This window comes from Musca vetustissima, unplaced genomic scaffold, assembly GCF_032173495.1.
Source record: "Musca vetustissima isolate MV318-11 ecotype Yass unplaced genomic scaffold, APGP_CSIRO_Mvet_v1 utg113983, whole genome shotgun sequence".
In the NCBI taxonomy this organism is placed as follows: Eukaryota; Metazoa; Arthropoda; class Insecta; order Diptera; family Muscidae; genus Musca; species Musca vetustissima.
Genome location: NW_026885627.1, coordinates 13,008 through 28,372, shown reverse-complemented (window position 1 = coordinate 28,372; position 15,365 = coordinate 13,008). Strand labels below are relative to the sequence as shown.

General features: G+C 35.1%; 1 protein-coding gene across 1 annotated transcript in view; it reads right to left on the bottom strand.

Annotated features, from left to right (window-relative positions):
• The window catches only part of LOC133332849 (protein similar-like), a gene marked incomplete at both ends in the record, with an annotated part of 33,350 nt that extends 18,921 nt beyond the window's left edge, over positions 1-14,429 (bottom strand). Inside the window, one exon of the mRNA XM_061541219.1 lies at positions 13,782-14,429. Within this exon, the coding sequence (XP_061397203.1) occupies positions 13,782-14,429 (648 nt within the window). The remainder of the gene's footprint in view (positions 1-13,781) is intronic.
• Positions 14,430-15,365: the final 936 nt, after the last annotated feature.

The window sequence follows — 15,365 nt, the reverse complement described above, 5'->3', positions numbered from 1 at the left end:
ATCGTTTCTAGTGCAAAGCTTTCTATAAAATAAATTAAAATTACCTACAATAGTATTAAATGTTGTTTTCATTACCAAATTTTGAAACTGTTTCATTATCAAACTAATCATAACCTACACATATCTTAAATTTGGTTAATAGTACGGAAGTTTACAAAATTGTTATCTTATATGAATAAAATAAATTCATTACATTTATGAAACTAGTTCACAACACAAATATAAACGATAAAAAATATTACTCAATATGTTTATGAAATATATATCGTTAATTATTCTAATTAAATAAATTAACTGCCTCCAACGTTGAATAAAAGGCATCTTTGTGATTTTTTTTCATATTTCACAACTTGAAAATTGTAACAACTGGAGAGGAATAACCTTATTTAAAACCATTTACAAGATTCTTGCCGCCATAAAACAAAAAAAATTAAAGGAAGGTAGCATTTTGAGAGATGACATACAAGCTTCCGACAAAATAGAAGCTGTGTAGCACCCGGACAACACCTTGCGAGTCATAATAATTCCACAATATCAGAAGAACTGGCACATGTGTCATATTGAGGAAAAATTGAATACCCCAAAAAATAATAATTTCGCACCGGAGTAAACCGAGGATACTCTGTGCCACCCCCACTCCTCACAATTATACTGAGTGAATGAAGTCTGCCCTCAGGGAAGAGACCATAAGAAAACATATATTATGCGGATGATATCTGCCTTCTTTCTTACAAGTTATCCAAAATGCAGTCAAATGCGTCGATAGATTATGCAACGTAGAAAGAACTGTAACAATCAATAGACTAAATGAAACCAGAACAGCATTCTGACGACTTCAAATGTTTGGAGAAACTAACTTATATCCGGGAAAAGCAAAGCATCAGATTTTCGAAGCCTGTATGAAATGGATTCTGCTATAGTACAGAGATTGTGTCTGACACTATATCGCAAAAACTAAAGGCTTTCATAAACAAATGCCTCGAGTTCATATGTTGCTGAACCCTATAAACTAGGCACCTATACAAAATCAGATTTGAAGTAGAAATTTGAAATGGACTGGCCATACCTCAATAAGAAGTCCATAGTATAACTAGAATGGCGGTTGAATGGAATCCCTAGGGATCACGAAAACGAGGTCGACCAAAAAACAACGGCAGTAATCCGACTAAGATTGCAATACTATTTGGAATCTCTACGCTCCCAAGGGGAGTAACAAGAAAATAATGAAATATAGTTATAACATTTGTGAAACTATTTCATAACATTAAAAGTGTTGCATTACATTAATTGAAGTTTCTAATTAGATAAGTGAAGTTGCTTCATTGCATTAGTGAACTATGAAACATTTTCTTAACTCAAAGAAGCTGTGAATTACTTCACAATAAAACAAAAATTTCACTGAAATTATGTAAAATTGTTTAATGACACAATGCCCTATATTTCTGTTACAATCTTCCACGCCTTGTAATGGTCCTTTAAAATATATTCTTAAACAATCCAAGTCATGTGATGGGCCATGAAAAAAACCCCATAATTTCATTAATTCAAAGAACAACTTTCATAAATTCCATGAAAAAATGCCATTAATTCAATGCAAAAATTTCATTAATTTAATGAAAATATTTTCATAAATTCAATGAAAAACGTTCATTACTTTTATGAAAAACATTCATTAATTCAATGAAATAATTGTATTAATGTTATAAAACAACCTTAATTTCTTTCATTGTAAGTTTCTACTTGTGTATCTTCGCAGTGTACACAAAATTGTCCTTATTTATTTTTATTTCATAATCTCCAGAATTTTCTTGTTGTTTTCTTTCTTCCGTGAAATTATTATCTAATTTCTATTGAATTGAAAAGTAATTTGTATTCAAACAAGTTGCAATAATTGATACCTTCTATGCATGTTGATGGCGATTGTGACGATGATAAATATGTGTTTGATGATCGTAATAATTATTAAGAGCTTGACAGCTAAACGTTCAAACTGCAGCTGCAACAGTTCTCACTATAAAAATTTCCTCCATTCACAAACAAATTAATTACAGCGATAATAAAAAATTGAATTTGTTTCAAACTCTAATTTATTTAAATGTCAAACTTAATATGTTTTCTTTATTTTTAAAAGTACAATTTAATATATTATTTGTAATAAATTGTAATTTTGTATATCATGTGAATGAAACGCCGCCAATGACTTTCACAAATCATTGAATGAGAATTTCAACAAGTCAGATGAGATTTGACAAATCTAATGGGTGTGTGTGGGTAGGTAGGTGGATTCATATGACTTGAGGGAAAGTGCTCGTGGTTGGTCATCATACTCAGAGATGGCACTTTGCAGATTATGGATAGTTTGCAGTTAACAAATATAGTTCTATATCCCTCTTTGATCTTCTACAGAACTAACTATGAAGGTCTTTCAAATTGAGAAATTTTCTTTGGACTTATGGATTGTTTCTTAAACATGCCATCTCTGGCCTGATGCTGTAATATGCGCATTGTGTGTAGACACTCTGATTGTAAACTATTATTTAATAATTTCATTTTTTTTCTTTTCTTTAGAATTCATGTGACGTCTAGCGATGCTGCTGATAGTCACTCACCACAAGGCAACCAATTGGTTGGTCATATGCCTTGCAATTATGAACTAGTTTAATATTGAAAATAATTTGTTCTTCGATTCGCTTAGCCAAGAACACAGTCTATGACTGATAAGGGAGAACTTAGTTGGAGAACATCTGGTTGATGGAAAGTTACATATTACTAAAATTTATAGTGGGATTTTCAATACATCCTTAATGAATGCTACAAAATTCTGAAAGAAAGAACTTCATAACATTATTGTAATCTTGATTTAACGTAGAGATTTGTTGTTCATTGATGCAATGAAACAGTTGCATTAATGCAATGAAAAACATTCATTAAAGCGGTGCCAAATTTGTCATTAATAAAAACAATAATTGTCATTAATGTCTATTCATTGTTTAATAATACAATGAATTAATTTTATTAAAGCAATAAAAAACTTTTATTCTTGAAAAAAAATTTTCATTAATCCAAAGAAACAAGTTCATTATAGCAATGAACAAATTTCATAAAAGGAAATAAACTTTTTCATAAATACTATGAAGTTCTTTAATTGATGTTATGAAATCGTTTCATTAATGTTACGAATCTATTTCATCCCATATATTTCCGGAACAGATTGTAACAGAAATATAGGGCATTGTGTCATTAAACAATTTTACATAATTTCAGAACATTTTTCAAGGACCATTACAAGGCGTGGATTTATTAAAGAATATTTTTCAAGGACCATTACCAGGCGTGGATTTATTAAAGGATATTTTTAAAGGATCAATACAAGGCGTGGATTTATTAAAGAATATTTTTCAAGGACCAATACAAGGCGTGGATTTATTAAAGAATATTTTTCAAGGACCAATACAAGGCGTGGATTTATTAAAGAATATTTTTCAAGGACCAATACAAGGCGTGGATTTATTAAAGAATATTTTTCAACGACCAATACAAGGCGTGGATTTATTAAAGAATATTTTTCAAGGACCAATACAAGGCGTGGATTTATTAAAGAATATTTTTCAAGGACCAATACAAGGCGTGGATTTTTTAAAGAATATTTTTCAAGGACCAATACAAGGCGTGGATTTATTAAAGAATATTTTTCAAGGACCAATACAAGGCGTGGATTTATTAAAGAATATTTTTCAAGGACCAATACAAGGCGTGGATTTATTAAAGAATATTTTTCAACGACCAATACAAGGCGTGGATTTATTAAAGAATATTTTTCAAGGACCAATACAAGGCGTGGATTTTTTAAAGAATATTTTTCAAGGACCAATACAAGGCGTGGATTTTTTAAAGAATATTTTTCAAGGACCAATACAAGGCGTGGATTTATTAAAGAATATTTTTTAAGGACCAATACAAGGCGTGGATTTATTAAAGAATATTTTTCAAGGACCAATACAAGGCGTGGATTTTTTAAAGAATATTTTTCAAGGACCAATACAAGGCGTGGATTTTTTAAAGAATATTTTTCAAGGACCAATACAAGGCGTGGATTTTTTAAAGAATATTTTTCAAGGACCAATACAAGGCGTGGATTTATTAAAGAATATTTTTCAAGGACCAATACAAGGCGTGGATTTATTAAAGAATATTTTTTAAGGACCAATACAAGGCGTGGATTTTTTAAAGAATATTTTTCAAGGACCAATACAAGGCGTGGATTTTTTAAAGAATATTTTTCAAGGACCAATACAAGGCGTGGATTTATTAAAGAATATTTTTCAAGGACCAATACAAGGCGTTGATTTTTTAAAGAATATTTTTCAAGGACCAATACAAGGCGTGGATTTTTTAAAGAATATTTTTCAAGGACCAATACAAGGCGTGGATTTATTAAAGAATATTTTTCAAGGACCAATACAAGGCGTGGATTTTTTAAAGAATATTTTTCAAGGACCAATACAAGGCGTGGATTTTTTAAAGAATATTTTTCAAGGACCAATACAAGGCGTGGATTTTTTAAAGAATATTTTTCAAGGACCAATACAAGGCGTGGATTTATTAAAGAATATTTTTCAAGGACCAATACAAGGCGTGGATTTATTAAAGAATATTTTTCAAGGACCAATACAAGGCGTGGATTTATTAAAGAATATTTTTCAAGGACCAATACAAGGCGTGGATTTTTTAAAGAATATTTTTCAAGGACCAATACAAGGCGTGGATTTATTAAAGAATATTTTTCAAGGACCAATACAAGGCGTGGATTTATTAAAGAATATTTTTCAAGGACCAATACAAGGCGTGGATTTATTAAAGGATATATTTTTGAGGAATGGAAGGATCGTGGATATTTTAAAGGCTATTTTCAAGGAATGGAAAAGCGTGGATATTTTAAAGGTTATTTTTCAAGGAATGGAAAAGCGTGGATATTTTAAAGGCTATTTTTCAAGGAATGGAAGAAGCGTGGATATTTTAAATTACAAGGCCTAGATATTTTAATGAATTCTGTTGTCGGTTTTTCAAAATATTTTCTGAATCCATGACCTTTATTTTTTATGTTCATTATAATAATTTCACCAGGGCTTCTCGAAAATTATTTTTAGTTCTATTTCTAACCCACCCACTCCCCCTGCTGATGTCATCGATATCTTTTCATAACTGATACAAAAAATGATTGAAACCTACCAATTTGAAATAAACATTATTTTCAAAATTAATATATTAATACCTTAGCAAAAAACGTGATCGTACGCTCACTAATTTTGTTGTTGTTTTTATATTTTTTTCTAATTTTTTCCAATCAGTTATTATCGTGTCAGTGCGGTTTCTATGTCAGCAAGTGGTGTACGAAATAATAAAATAAAGTTCTGACATGCGACTAATCTATTTGGTGGCTGGCTACGTCACACGCCACCGACAAGAGTTGAGGTGAGAAGGTGTTTGGTTCGGTGCCGCTGGTCGGCATAATACAAAGTAATTTTGAAATGATGGCAAAGAGAGAGAGGAAGAAGCTTCTGGTGTAGCAAATCAACCAAATAGAAAAAAAGTGAACAACAAACCCGATCATTTCCTCTAGCCACCCCAATACAGAGAGCTGCCGAAGATGATGATGAACAGAACGCTTACATTTGCGCGTAAATAAAATTCTTAGAATTGACAATTTAAATAAGAACAACAAACTGTCGATTGGTCAGTTGTTCTGTTGGTTAGTCAAGTAGTCCGCCTATCAGCAGTCAACAAACCAGCCAGCCTGTCCATCATCCAATTTGATTAATGTGTTATTAAGCTCTACGATTATGTTTGGTTGGCTATCTTTTCGGTGCTGGGTTTTCACACCCTACTTCCAATTCAATGAATTGAATACCCCTCAAAATATATTCCCCCAACCACCCTCCTATTGAATGTTACTGATATGCTCAACGACAAACAAACCATCGACAAGTTCGAGGTGATTGTGTTTTGGACATGAACAATGAGAGTGATAATATTTTTTTTCTGGTTTAAGACCCTCGAATATGTAATCAAGAAAAATAATAACAATGTCGAATGATTAAAGAATTAACATTTTTTTAAACAATTCTTTTTTTCTAAATAATTAATCATTATTTCGACAAGAAACCAACAAGGAAACAACAAAAATATTTTTTTGTGATCTATTAAAGGGGGTGATGTAGGGGATGATAGATACCAAGCAACGGCTCTCATTGGCTTTAACATGGCGAAGTCCAGGCATAACTTGGTCCCTCTTTCATCTCAATTGTGGACACTGACCTCCCCGTGGTGTCACCTTGGGTAACTATTTCCGTCACCCGATGAAATAGTGAACTAATATGTGCCACGAGTTCACCCATAAAAACTATAAAAAATAAGTTGAGGCGTCAGGTTAGTTGCCCACACTCGGAAAACCCCTCCTACTATGAAAAAGCAAAGAAAGTCAAACCCACCTAATGTTGACGACCCCCGCAAACGTATAAAGGACCACGAAATGCGAATCTGCACTTGGAATGTGCGCACGTTGTACAGAACAGGGGGAGTGTTCGCTTTGGCGGATGTACTCAGGAAGTACAAAGCTGATATTATTACATTACAGGAAATGCGATGGAATGGGACTGACGTAAGTAAATCGGATGATTACGCCCTGTATTATAGCTGCCATGAAACGAGACATGAATTTGGCTGCGGATTTATGGTTGACAGGAGAATTAAGGACCTCACTCCAGTAGATGAGCGAATTGCTATAATCCGTATAAAAGCGAAGTTCTTCGACATCAGTCTCATTTGCGCCCATGCTCTGACCGATGATAAAGATGAACAGACAAAAGACATATTTTACGACCGCCTAGAAACAGCATATGACCGTTGCCCTGGCCATGTCATTAAAATTCTGCTAGGAGATTTTAATGCAAAAATCGGAAGGGAAACTGTTTTTGGTCCCACCGTCGGAAAATTCAGCCTCCATGAAGAAACATCCGACAACGGCATGAGGTTGATTAACTTTGCGGCAGCAAAAAACATTGTAGTTAGCAGCACCAGATTCAAGCATCTCGATATACACAAGGCCACTTGAATTTCTCCCGATCGAACAACGAGGAATCAAATCGATCATGTTGGGATAGACGGAAGTATTAATCCAGTGTTTTAGACGTCCGATCGATCCGAGGAGCGAATATCGATTCGGTCCATTACCTTGTGGCAGCCAAGGTACGCACCCGTCTTACTGTAGCAGCAAAAGTGCAATCTAATGTAAGACGGAAATTTGACGTCGAAAAGCTGCAAAAACAACAGATAGCAGAAGCCTACTCCGCTCAACTTACCCAAAAGCTTGACGAAAACACCCCTTATCCCGATAATAATATTGGAGCACAGTGGCAGAGAATTGCCCACTCCCTGCAAACTGCAGCAAAAGTAACAATTGGGTACCAAAGACCACCATCAAGAAATTCGTGGTACGATCAGGAGTGTCGTAATGCTACTGATGTGAAAAACACTGCGTATAGGGCAACCCTGCGGACTGTAGCAACACCTAATGCCATTGGAGAACTATTGGGAGAAAAGGAGAGAGGACAAACGTATTTTCAGAAAAAAAGAAGAACGAACAAGAAAAACGTGAGCGTGAGCAAATCGAGATGTACAGGAGTCAGAATGAAGTGCGAATTCTAAAAACCGGTACAACACCAAACCAAAGGCTTTAGTGCAGGCAAATCCTCCTGTAGAGATGAAGAAGGAAACGTGGTGACAGATACAGACAGCGTGCTGGCGATCTGGAAGGAGCATTTTGAAAAACTTCTGGTATCAAATAGTAGCGGTGAAAAGGATACCCCCAGAACCAATAATAGATGACGGAATAGAGTGTATACCACCTAGCCAAGATGAAATCAGAATAGCAATCAATCGGCTGAAGAATAATAAAGCAGCAGGTACCGATGGGTTACAAGCCGAACTATTCAAGGCTGGTGGTCAGATGGTGGTAAGGAGCATGCACCAGCTGATTAGTACAATTTGGCTAGAAGAATGCATGGCCAATGATTGGAATCTCAGCATCCTGTGTCCCGTGCACAAAATAGGAGACAAGTCGATATGGATGAATAAGTCTCCTTCCCATCGCATATAAAGTGCTATCCAGCGTACTCTGTGAACGACTGAAGCCAATGGTCAATGACATTATTACCATACCAATGCGGCTTCAGACCTGACAAATCCACCATCGACCAGATTTTCACTCTGCGCCCGTTCCTGGAAAAAAACCCACGAAAACAGATTCCATCTATTCGTCGACTATAAAGCCGCATTCGACAGCCCTATCCGTCCAGAGGTGTTTAAAGCCATGTCTGCGATTGGCATTCCTGCAAAATTAATACCGCTATGCAGGATAACTTTAACTGACACAAGATCAGCAGTTAAAGTCGGAAAGGGCCTCTCGGAGCCCTTCAATACCGAACGGGGATTCAGACAAGGTGACAGTTTGTCGTGTGACCTTTTTAACATCCTACTGGAAAAGGTCATACGAGAGGCAAACGTGAACAGAAATGACACTCTGTACACCAAACAACACATGTTACTCGCCTACGCCGATGACATCGACATAATGGGTCGAACATTGAGAGCGGTAACAGCCACATTTGTACAAATTGAGAAGGAGTCTGCCAAAGTGGGTCTGACAGTAAACGGCGAGAAGACCAAGCTGATGGTATCAACGCGCAATACGTCCAGTAGACTAGGACCAACAGTGGAGCTTGAGAACTACAGCTTCGAGGTAGTCAAAGATTTTGTATACCTTGGTACCGAAATTCGGAGAAGGATAGTATTGGCCAGCAGATGCTACTATGTGTCTGAGCAAACAACTCAAAAGCAAAGCCCCCTCCCGCCAGACCAAACTCACACTCTACAAGACGCTGATACTACCCGTGCTGTTATATGGATCTGAAGCATGGGTACTTACGCATGCAAATGAGGTAGCTCTTGGAGTGTTTGAGAGGAAAATTTTTTGAAAGATCTATGGGCCGATCTGCGTTGACGGTGAATATCGCCGTAGAATGAACCATGAGTTTTACCAGCTATTCTCAGACATCGACATTGTTAGACGTATTGAGCTGCAGCGAATACGTTGGCTAGGTCATGCTGTGAGAATGGATGAAGATGCCCCAGCGCAGAAGGGGAAGGCCACGAATACGATGGAAAATCAAGTCGAAGACAACATTGCCGAAAATGGTCTTTCAATTTGGAAAAACTGCGCAAAAGATCGACGCGCGTGGAATTGTTTTTAAGCTCGGCTTATGGAATGAAAGTTCTGTCACAAGCCAGCTAAGAGAAGAGATCTATTCAAGGCATAGATTTTGTTCAAATATTTTTTAATGTTCCAAAAAAGGTGTTGATTTTTTTAAAAATATTTTTGGAACATATTTTTTTTCTGGAATTTTAAAGAAGCGTGTTTTCAACATATATAGATCTCGGATTTTTTTAAATATTACATATTTTTTTTAAATTTTATTTATTTCTCGTGTTTGGCAGAACGCCAAATAGTTAAAGTACGACACCAATTCTTGACACAATTTTAATTAGCTAAACAAATTTTTGGTAACTCCAAGAAATTAAAGAATTGAATTTCGCGATTCTAGGAAATAATTCTTAACTATGTGGCTGATATCAATAAAAACAATTTTATGTTCAATACAAATACAGTGAATTCAAATAAAACAATGACTTGGCACAATTTGAAAGCACCTGTCCCTATCTATATTTTTTGAGTATGTTTTTTATGCTTTAAACATAGATCTACAACAAATAATATTATTTGGCACTAATAAAAAATTATGCTAACCGAATTTGTTGTTGTAAAATTACTGAGAATTCTGGGAATTAATATGTTGAGCAAGCAAACAAACATGCGACAGAAGGTCATTAACATTTAGAAGAGTGAGAGTAGATTATTTCACTCTTCAATATGAAATTGAAATTTTAAAATAAAATAAAAAATATTTCTCCTATGTTTGTTGTTGCTGCAATTTTATTTTTTATATTTAAAAATAAATAACACCAAAAACCATAAATCATCAACAGACAGACACACACACGAAATTACTAACCAAGTGGGGTAACACCAGCACCACCACAAAACCGCAGTCTAAAATCAGATAATATGCACCCACCGGAGGAATGTCTGCCTATTCGTTATTGGAATATAATGTAATAATTAAAAATCCATAAGGAACTGAAAAACAAACGTCAATTGTTTACATACAAAGTCGTCGATTTAGACACAAAAAATAGTGCTATCTCTTGAATATTAATGGACATTGATTAATCGCTGGATTATCGAAAATGCGTCACACAATATTTCAAATGAATGTGCAGTGATTGGGGATGCGTACTGCACTTGTGCCCCCTTGGGGGATTTAAATGAGTAGAATAAAAAAAATAAATATTTTTTTTGTTTAAAATCTACTCCTTAGATAGATCATCAAAAAATATTTTTAAACCAGTAAGGAAAGTAGTAAAGTCGGACTGGGCCCACCATACGATACCCCACACAACTGCCACGGAACTCTTTGCTGATTTTTATTCCGAGCCTGGGCAATATTTCGTGATAGTTGCACCCTCTTGCCCGATTAGAGGTTAACAGCACCTCTTCCTTACATTAACATATTTGACATATTTTCCGAATATTTCTTATATTCAGTACAGTGCTTCTAATTACTTGTCCATCTTCCCTTCACCGTGGGTTGTGTTGTGATGTTTGGCTTATAATTATGGCCTATAGATCGACTCGAAAAAAACACACACACACACAAGGAATTCATTTTTCGGTGAACTTCGTCCCAAAATTGTTATCCGATAAACACCGAAAATCACAGGCGTTGTCCTTGACCATAACTGGATCCTCATGGAACATTTCAAAACGTTCAGCACTATATTTCCGCCCTCCAGTGTGGTAATGGGTTACTAAATAATATCTGAATACATAGGTACCTGCAAATATTTAAGTGTAACTTCGAGTAATTTGGTATTAATTTACTATCAACGACTCGGGTCTATGTCCTTCAGGAGTATATATATTCCCTATAGAATACAAATTTTGTAATTTTTCACACAAAAGTCAGAGGCTATTTGGCCCGATAAATATTGACCGATCTTTATCAAAGCAGCCATGGTTATTATTTGGCCCAATCCCCTTGTCCATGTTAAAAATCGCGATGTTTGGGCCATAATTTCGGCCTCGGGAGCGAAATAAATATTAACCGATCTTTACCAAAACCAATAGGGGCCTTCATTAGGCAGAACTCATCCTACATGCAAAATTACGTGAAGATTGGTCCATAACAGTGGGCTGTATCGTGTTTACAAATTATAATGAACAAACGGACGGACACACATGTCTAGATCGATTCAGCTAGTCGAGATATGACTATCGGTATACTTCAAGGTGGATCTACGACCACTATTTCGCGGCGTTACAATCTTTTGGGGCTGCACAAATCTATAATACCCTGACAACATAGTTGTGTAGGGTATAAAAATCTACGCCTTGGATAGACAACATAGTTGTGTAGGGTAAAAAAATTGTTTAAAATATCTACGCCTTGGATAGATCATCAAAAAATATTTTTAAACCAGTAAGGAAGTACCACTTTGGGTATATTACATAGTCTCCTAACAGACGTCACCTTTTCGAAAGAACATTGACATAAAATTGAACGAAAGATATTTAGGGACTTTGGCGCACTATTTAGCCTAAATCGGACGAAAATATATGGGAGCTATATCTACATCTGAACAGATTTGCACGAAACTTCACGTACGTCATTTTAGGCCTAATTCAGTACGCTATGCCAAATTTCGTGCAAATCGAAAGATATATGGGGGCTTTTGTTCACCATTTACATTAAATCGGACGAAACTATATATGTAGAAGCTATGTCTAAATCTGAACCGATTTCCCCGAAACTTAAAACACATCATTCTAGACCTAATTTAGTGCCAAATTTCGTGCATATCGAAAGATATTTAGAGATTTTGGCGCACCATTTAAATCGGTCGAAAATATATATGGGAGCTATTCTAAAACTGAACCGATATTTACGAAATTTAACATGCATCATTCTAGACTTGATTTAGTGCGCTATGTCAAATTTCGTGCAAATCGAAAGATATATAGGGACTTTGGTTCACCATTTACATTAAATCGGACGAAAATATGTATGGTATTTATAACTACATCTGAACCGATTTCCACGAAACTTAGCACACATCATTCTAAACTTAATTCAGTACACTATGCCAAATTTCGTGCATATCGAAAGATATTTTGGGACTTTGGCGCACCATTTACCTTAAATCGGACGAAAATATATATGGGAGCTATATCTAAATCTGAACCGATTTTCACGAAACTACAAGTACGTCATTCTAGGCCCAATTCATTACGCTATGCCAAATTTCGTGTAAATTGAAAGATATTTAGGGTCTTTGGCGCACCATATACCTTAAATCGGATGAAAATATATATGGAAGTTATATCTAAAACTGAACCGATTTTCACGAAACATAGCACACATCATTATAGACTCTATTCAGTACACTATGCCAAATTTCGTGCATATCGAAAGATATTTAGGGACTTTAGCGCACCATTTACCTTAAATCGGACGAATGTATATATGTGAGCTATATCTAAATCTGAACCGATTTTCAATTCAATTCAGTACGCTATGCAAAATGTCTTGCAAATCGAAAGATACATAGGGTGCACCATTTGTCTTAAATCGGACGAAAATATATGTGGAAGATATATCTAAATCTGAACCGATTTGCACGAAACTTCCCGTACGTCATTCTAGGCCTAATTCAGTACGCTATGCCAAATTTCATGCAAATCGAAAGATGTATGGGGGCTTTTGTTCACCATTTACATTAAATCGGACGAAAATATATGTGGGAGCTATATCAAAAACTGAACCCATTTTCACGAAACTTCATGTACGTCATTCTAGGCCCAATTCAGTACGCTATGTCAAATTTCGTGGAAATCGGAAGATATTTAGAGACTTTGGCGCAACTTGAAAAAAAAATCTACGCCTATTTCTATTTTTCAAAAAATTATGCCTTGAAAAAAAGTTTTTTCAAAAATCTACGCCTTGAAAAAATATTTTTCAAAAATGTACGCTTTTCAACAAATAATTTAAAAAAATCTCCACCTTGAAAAAATATTTTTCAAAAATTTACGCTTTTCAACAAATAATTTAAAAAAATCTCAACCTTGAAAAAATATTTTTAAAAAATCTACGCCTTTCAAAAATTAATTTAAAAAAATCTACACCTTGAAAAAATATTTTTAAAAAATCTACGCCTTGAAAAAATATTTTTAAAAATTCTACGCATTGAAAAATTATTTTTAAAAAATCTACGCCTTAAAAAAATGTTTTTAAAAAATCTAGTCCTTGAAAAAATGTTTTTAAAAAATCCACTCCTTGAATAAATATCTACGCCTTTCACAAAATATTCTTAAAAAATCTACGCCTTTCAAAAAATAGTTTTAAAAAATCTCCGCCTTGAAAAAAAAAAACGCCTTGAAAAATATTTTTAAAAAATCTTGTTTGAAACTTCAAAAAATATTCTTCAATATTTTTTGAAGTTTCAAACAAGAGTTTTTTTTTATCTACTTCCTTTTCAGATGATAGTTTTTGTTTTGTGTGGCAAGGAACACACCTATTACACTTCGAAAACAAAAAATGTTAACTTACATGAAATCTTCAATGTCAATGACCTGAGTGTATTGACATGGTTCCTGGTTACTGTAGGGACCATAGCCATAACAATAGGCATAGGTCCATGGTTGATTGCCTTGACAAGGTAAAGAGGGTCGTGCGGAACCGGGCAAAGGGACATGTGGAGCATAATAATTGTTGTTTACGTGGCCATGTTGTTGTTGTTGTGGCATTCCTACATTGTTATTAAAGGGTATCATTGGTGTCGGTTGTTGGTTGGCTTGCTGTGGCCACTGACGCTGAAATGTTGGTGGAGTTTGATAGACAACAGCATGGGAGGCAGTAGAAGGATGCGGTTGTTGTTGTGGATGTATAATTTGTGGTTGTTGTTGTGATCTATAATCACCACCATTGTTACAAATATAATTTGGTGTTGTTGGGTAAACAATTTGGTGTTGTTGCTGTTGTTGTGGTGGTGGTACTGGCGGTTGTTGCACCATCAGCGGTTGTGGCTGCTGAGTTTCGCAACGACGATAAGGATGATGACGCGGAATTGTGGTCACAACAACATTTTGATTGCAATTTGGAATTATTTCGGAACACGTATTGTACGCAGCAGCAGGACCTTGTTGAGGCCATGCTGCCGGTAATTGGGAATTCTGATTGAAATTTACACTGGTCTCACTAGATGGCGATATATTGCCACAACATAGTTGGGTAGTTGGGTTAACATAATTCACATTTGTTGTTGTTGCTGCTGTTGTCACATATTGTTGTTGTTGGCGATTTTCTTCGGCACAATCATTTAGGATGTCGTCATAGAAAGTGGTTTTATCATTTCGGGGAAAATAACAATTTTCCCATTCACTGCATGAATTAAACATGCTGAGGGATATTTGTTGTTGGTTTCTTTCACTTATTGTTGTTTATTTATTTATTAATTTTTTCTTTCTTTCTTTGTGATTATTCTCATTCATTGCGTTATAATACCGAGTGTGATAAGAGCGATAATCTTTATTTTAGCGCGTAATTTTTTATTCCGTTTAATTTTTATAAACAAAATATTTTATTTGGCATTTTGAAAAAAGAATTTCTCCGAAATTTGTGTTACGGGTCAAAGTTAACGAAAACATAGCCGTTAGGTTCCGTTTCAAAATCGCACAGACGTTTGGTTACATTTCCAACGATTTTTTCCGCGGCCAAGGCAAAGACGTTTATACACAACCACACGACAAATTTCAAATGAGCCCGACAAATCACTACTATCGGACCTCAAGGTACTCCCTTCGTACACTTCTAATGTGTTTTCTTTTTTTCTAGTTAACATACGATCGTCTACGAACAATTTGTGCGCCTCTTCTTCTTTCTCCAATTATTATCAAAACAAAAACTAAGTTAAAATAAAAATAAAATATTAAATAAAAATAAATCCCTAAGAATTTTAACAACAAGAACAACAACAAAAAATATTCTCTATATTTTGTTGCAATAACAACAACTACAACACCTGTACCAAGAACACCAGGTGAATAGACGGTCTGCGGAGAAACAAAGACCTTAACTGGGTGAAACAAATTTCTCATCATAACAACAACATCGCTGCATAGTATGGGGTTTGAG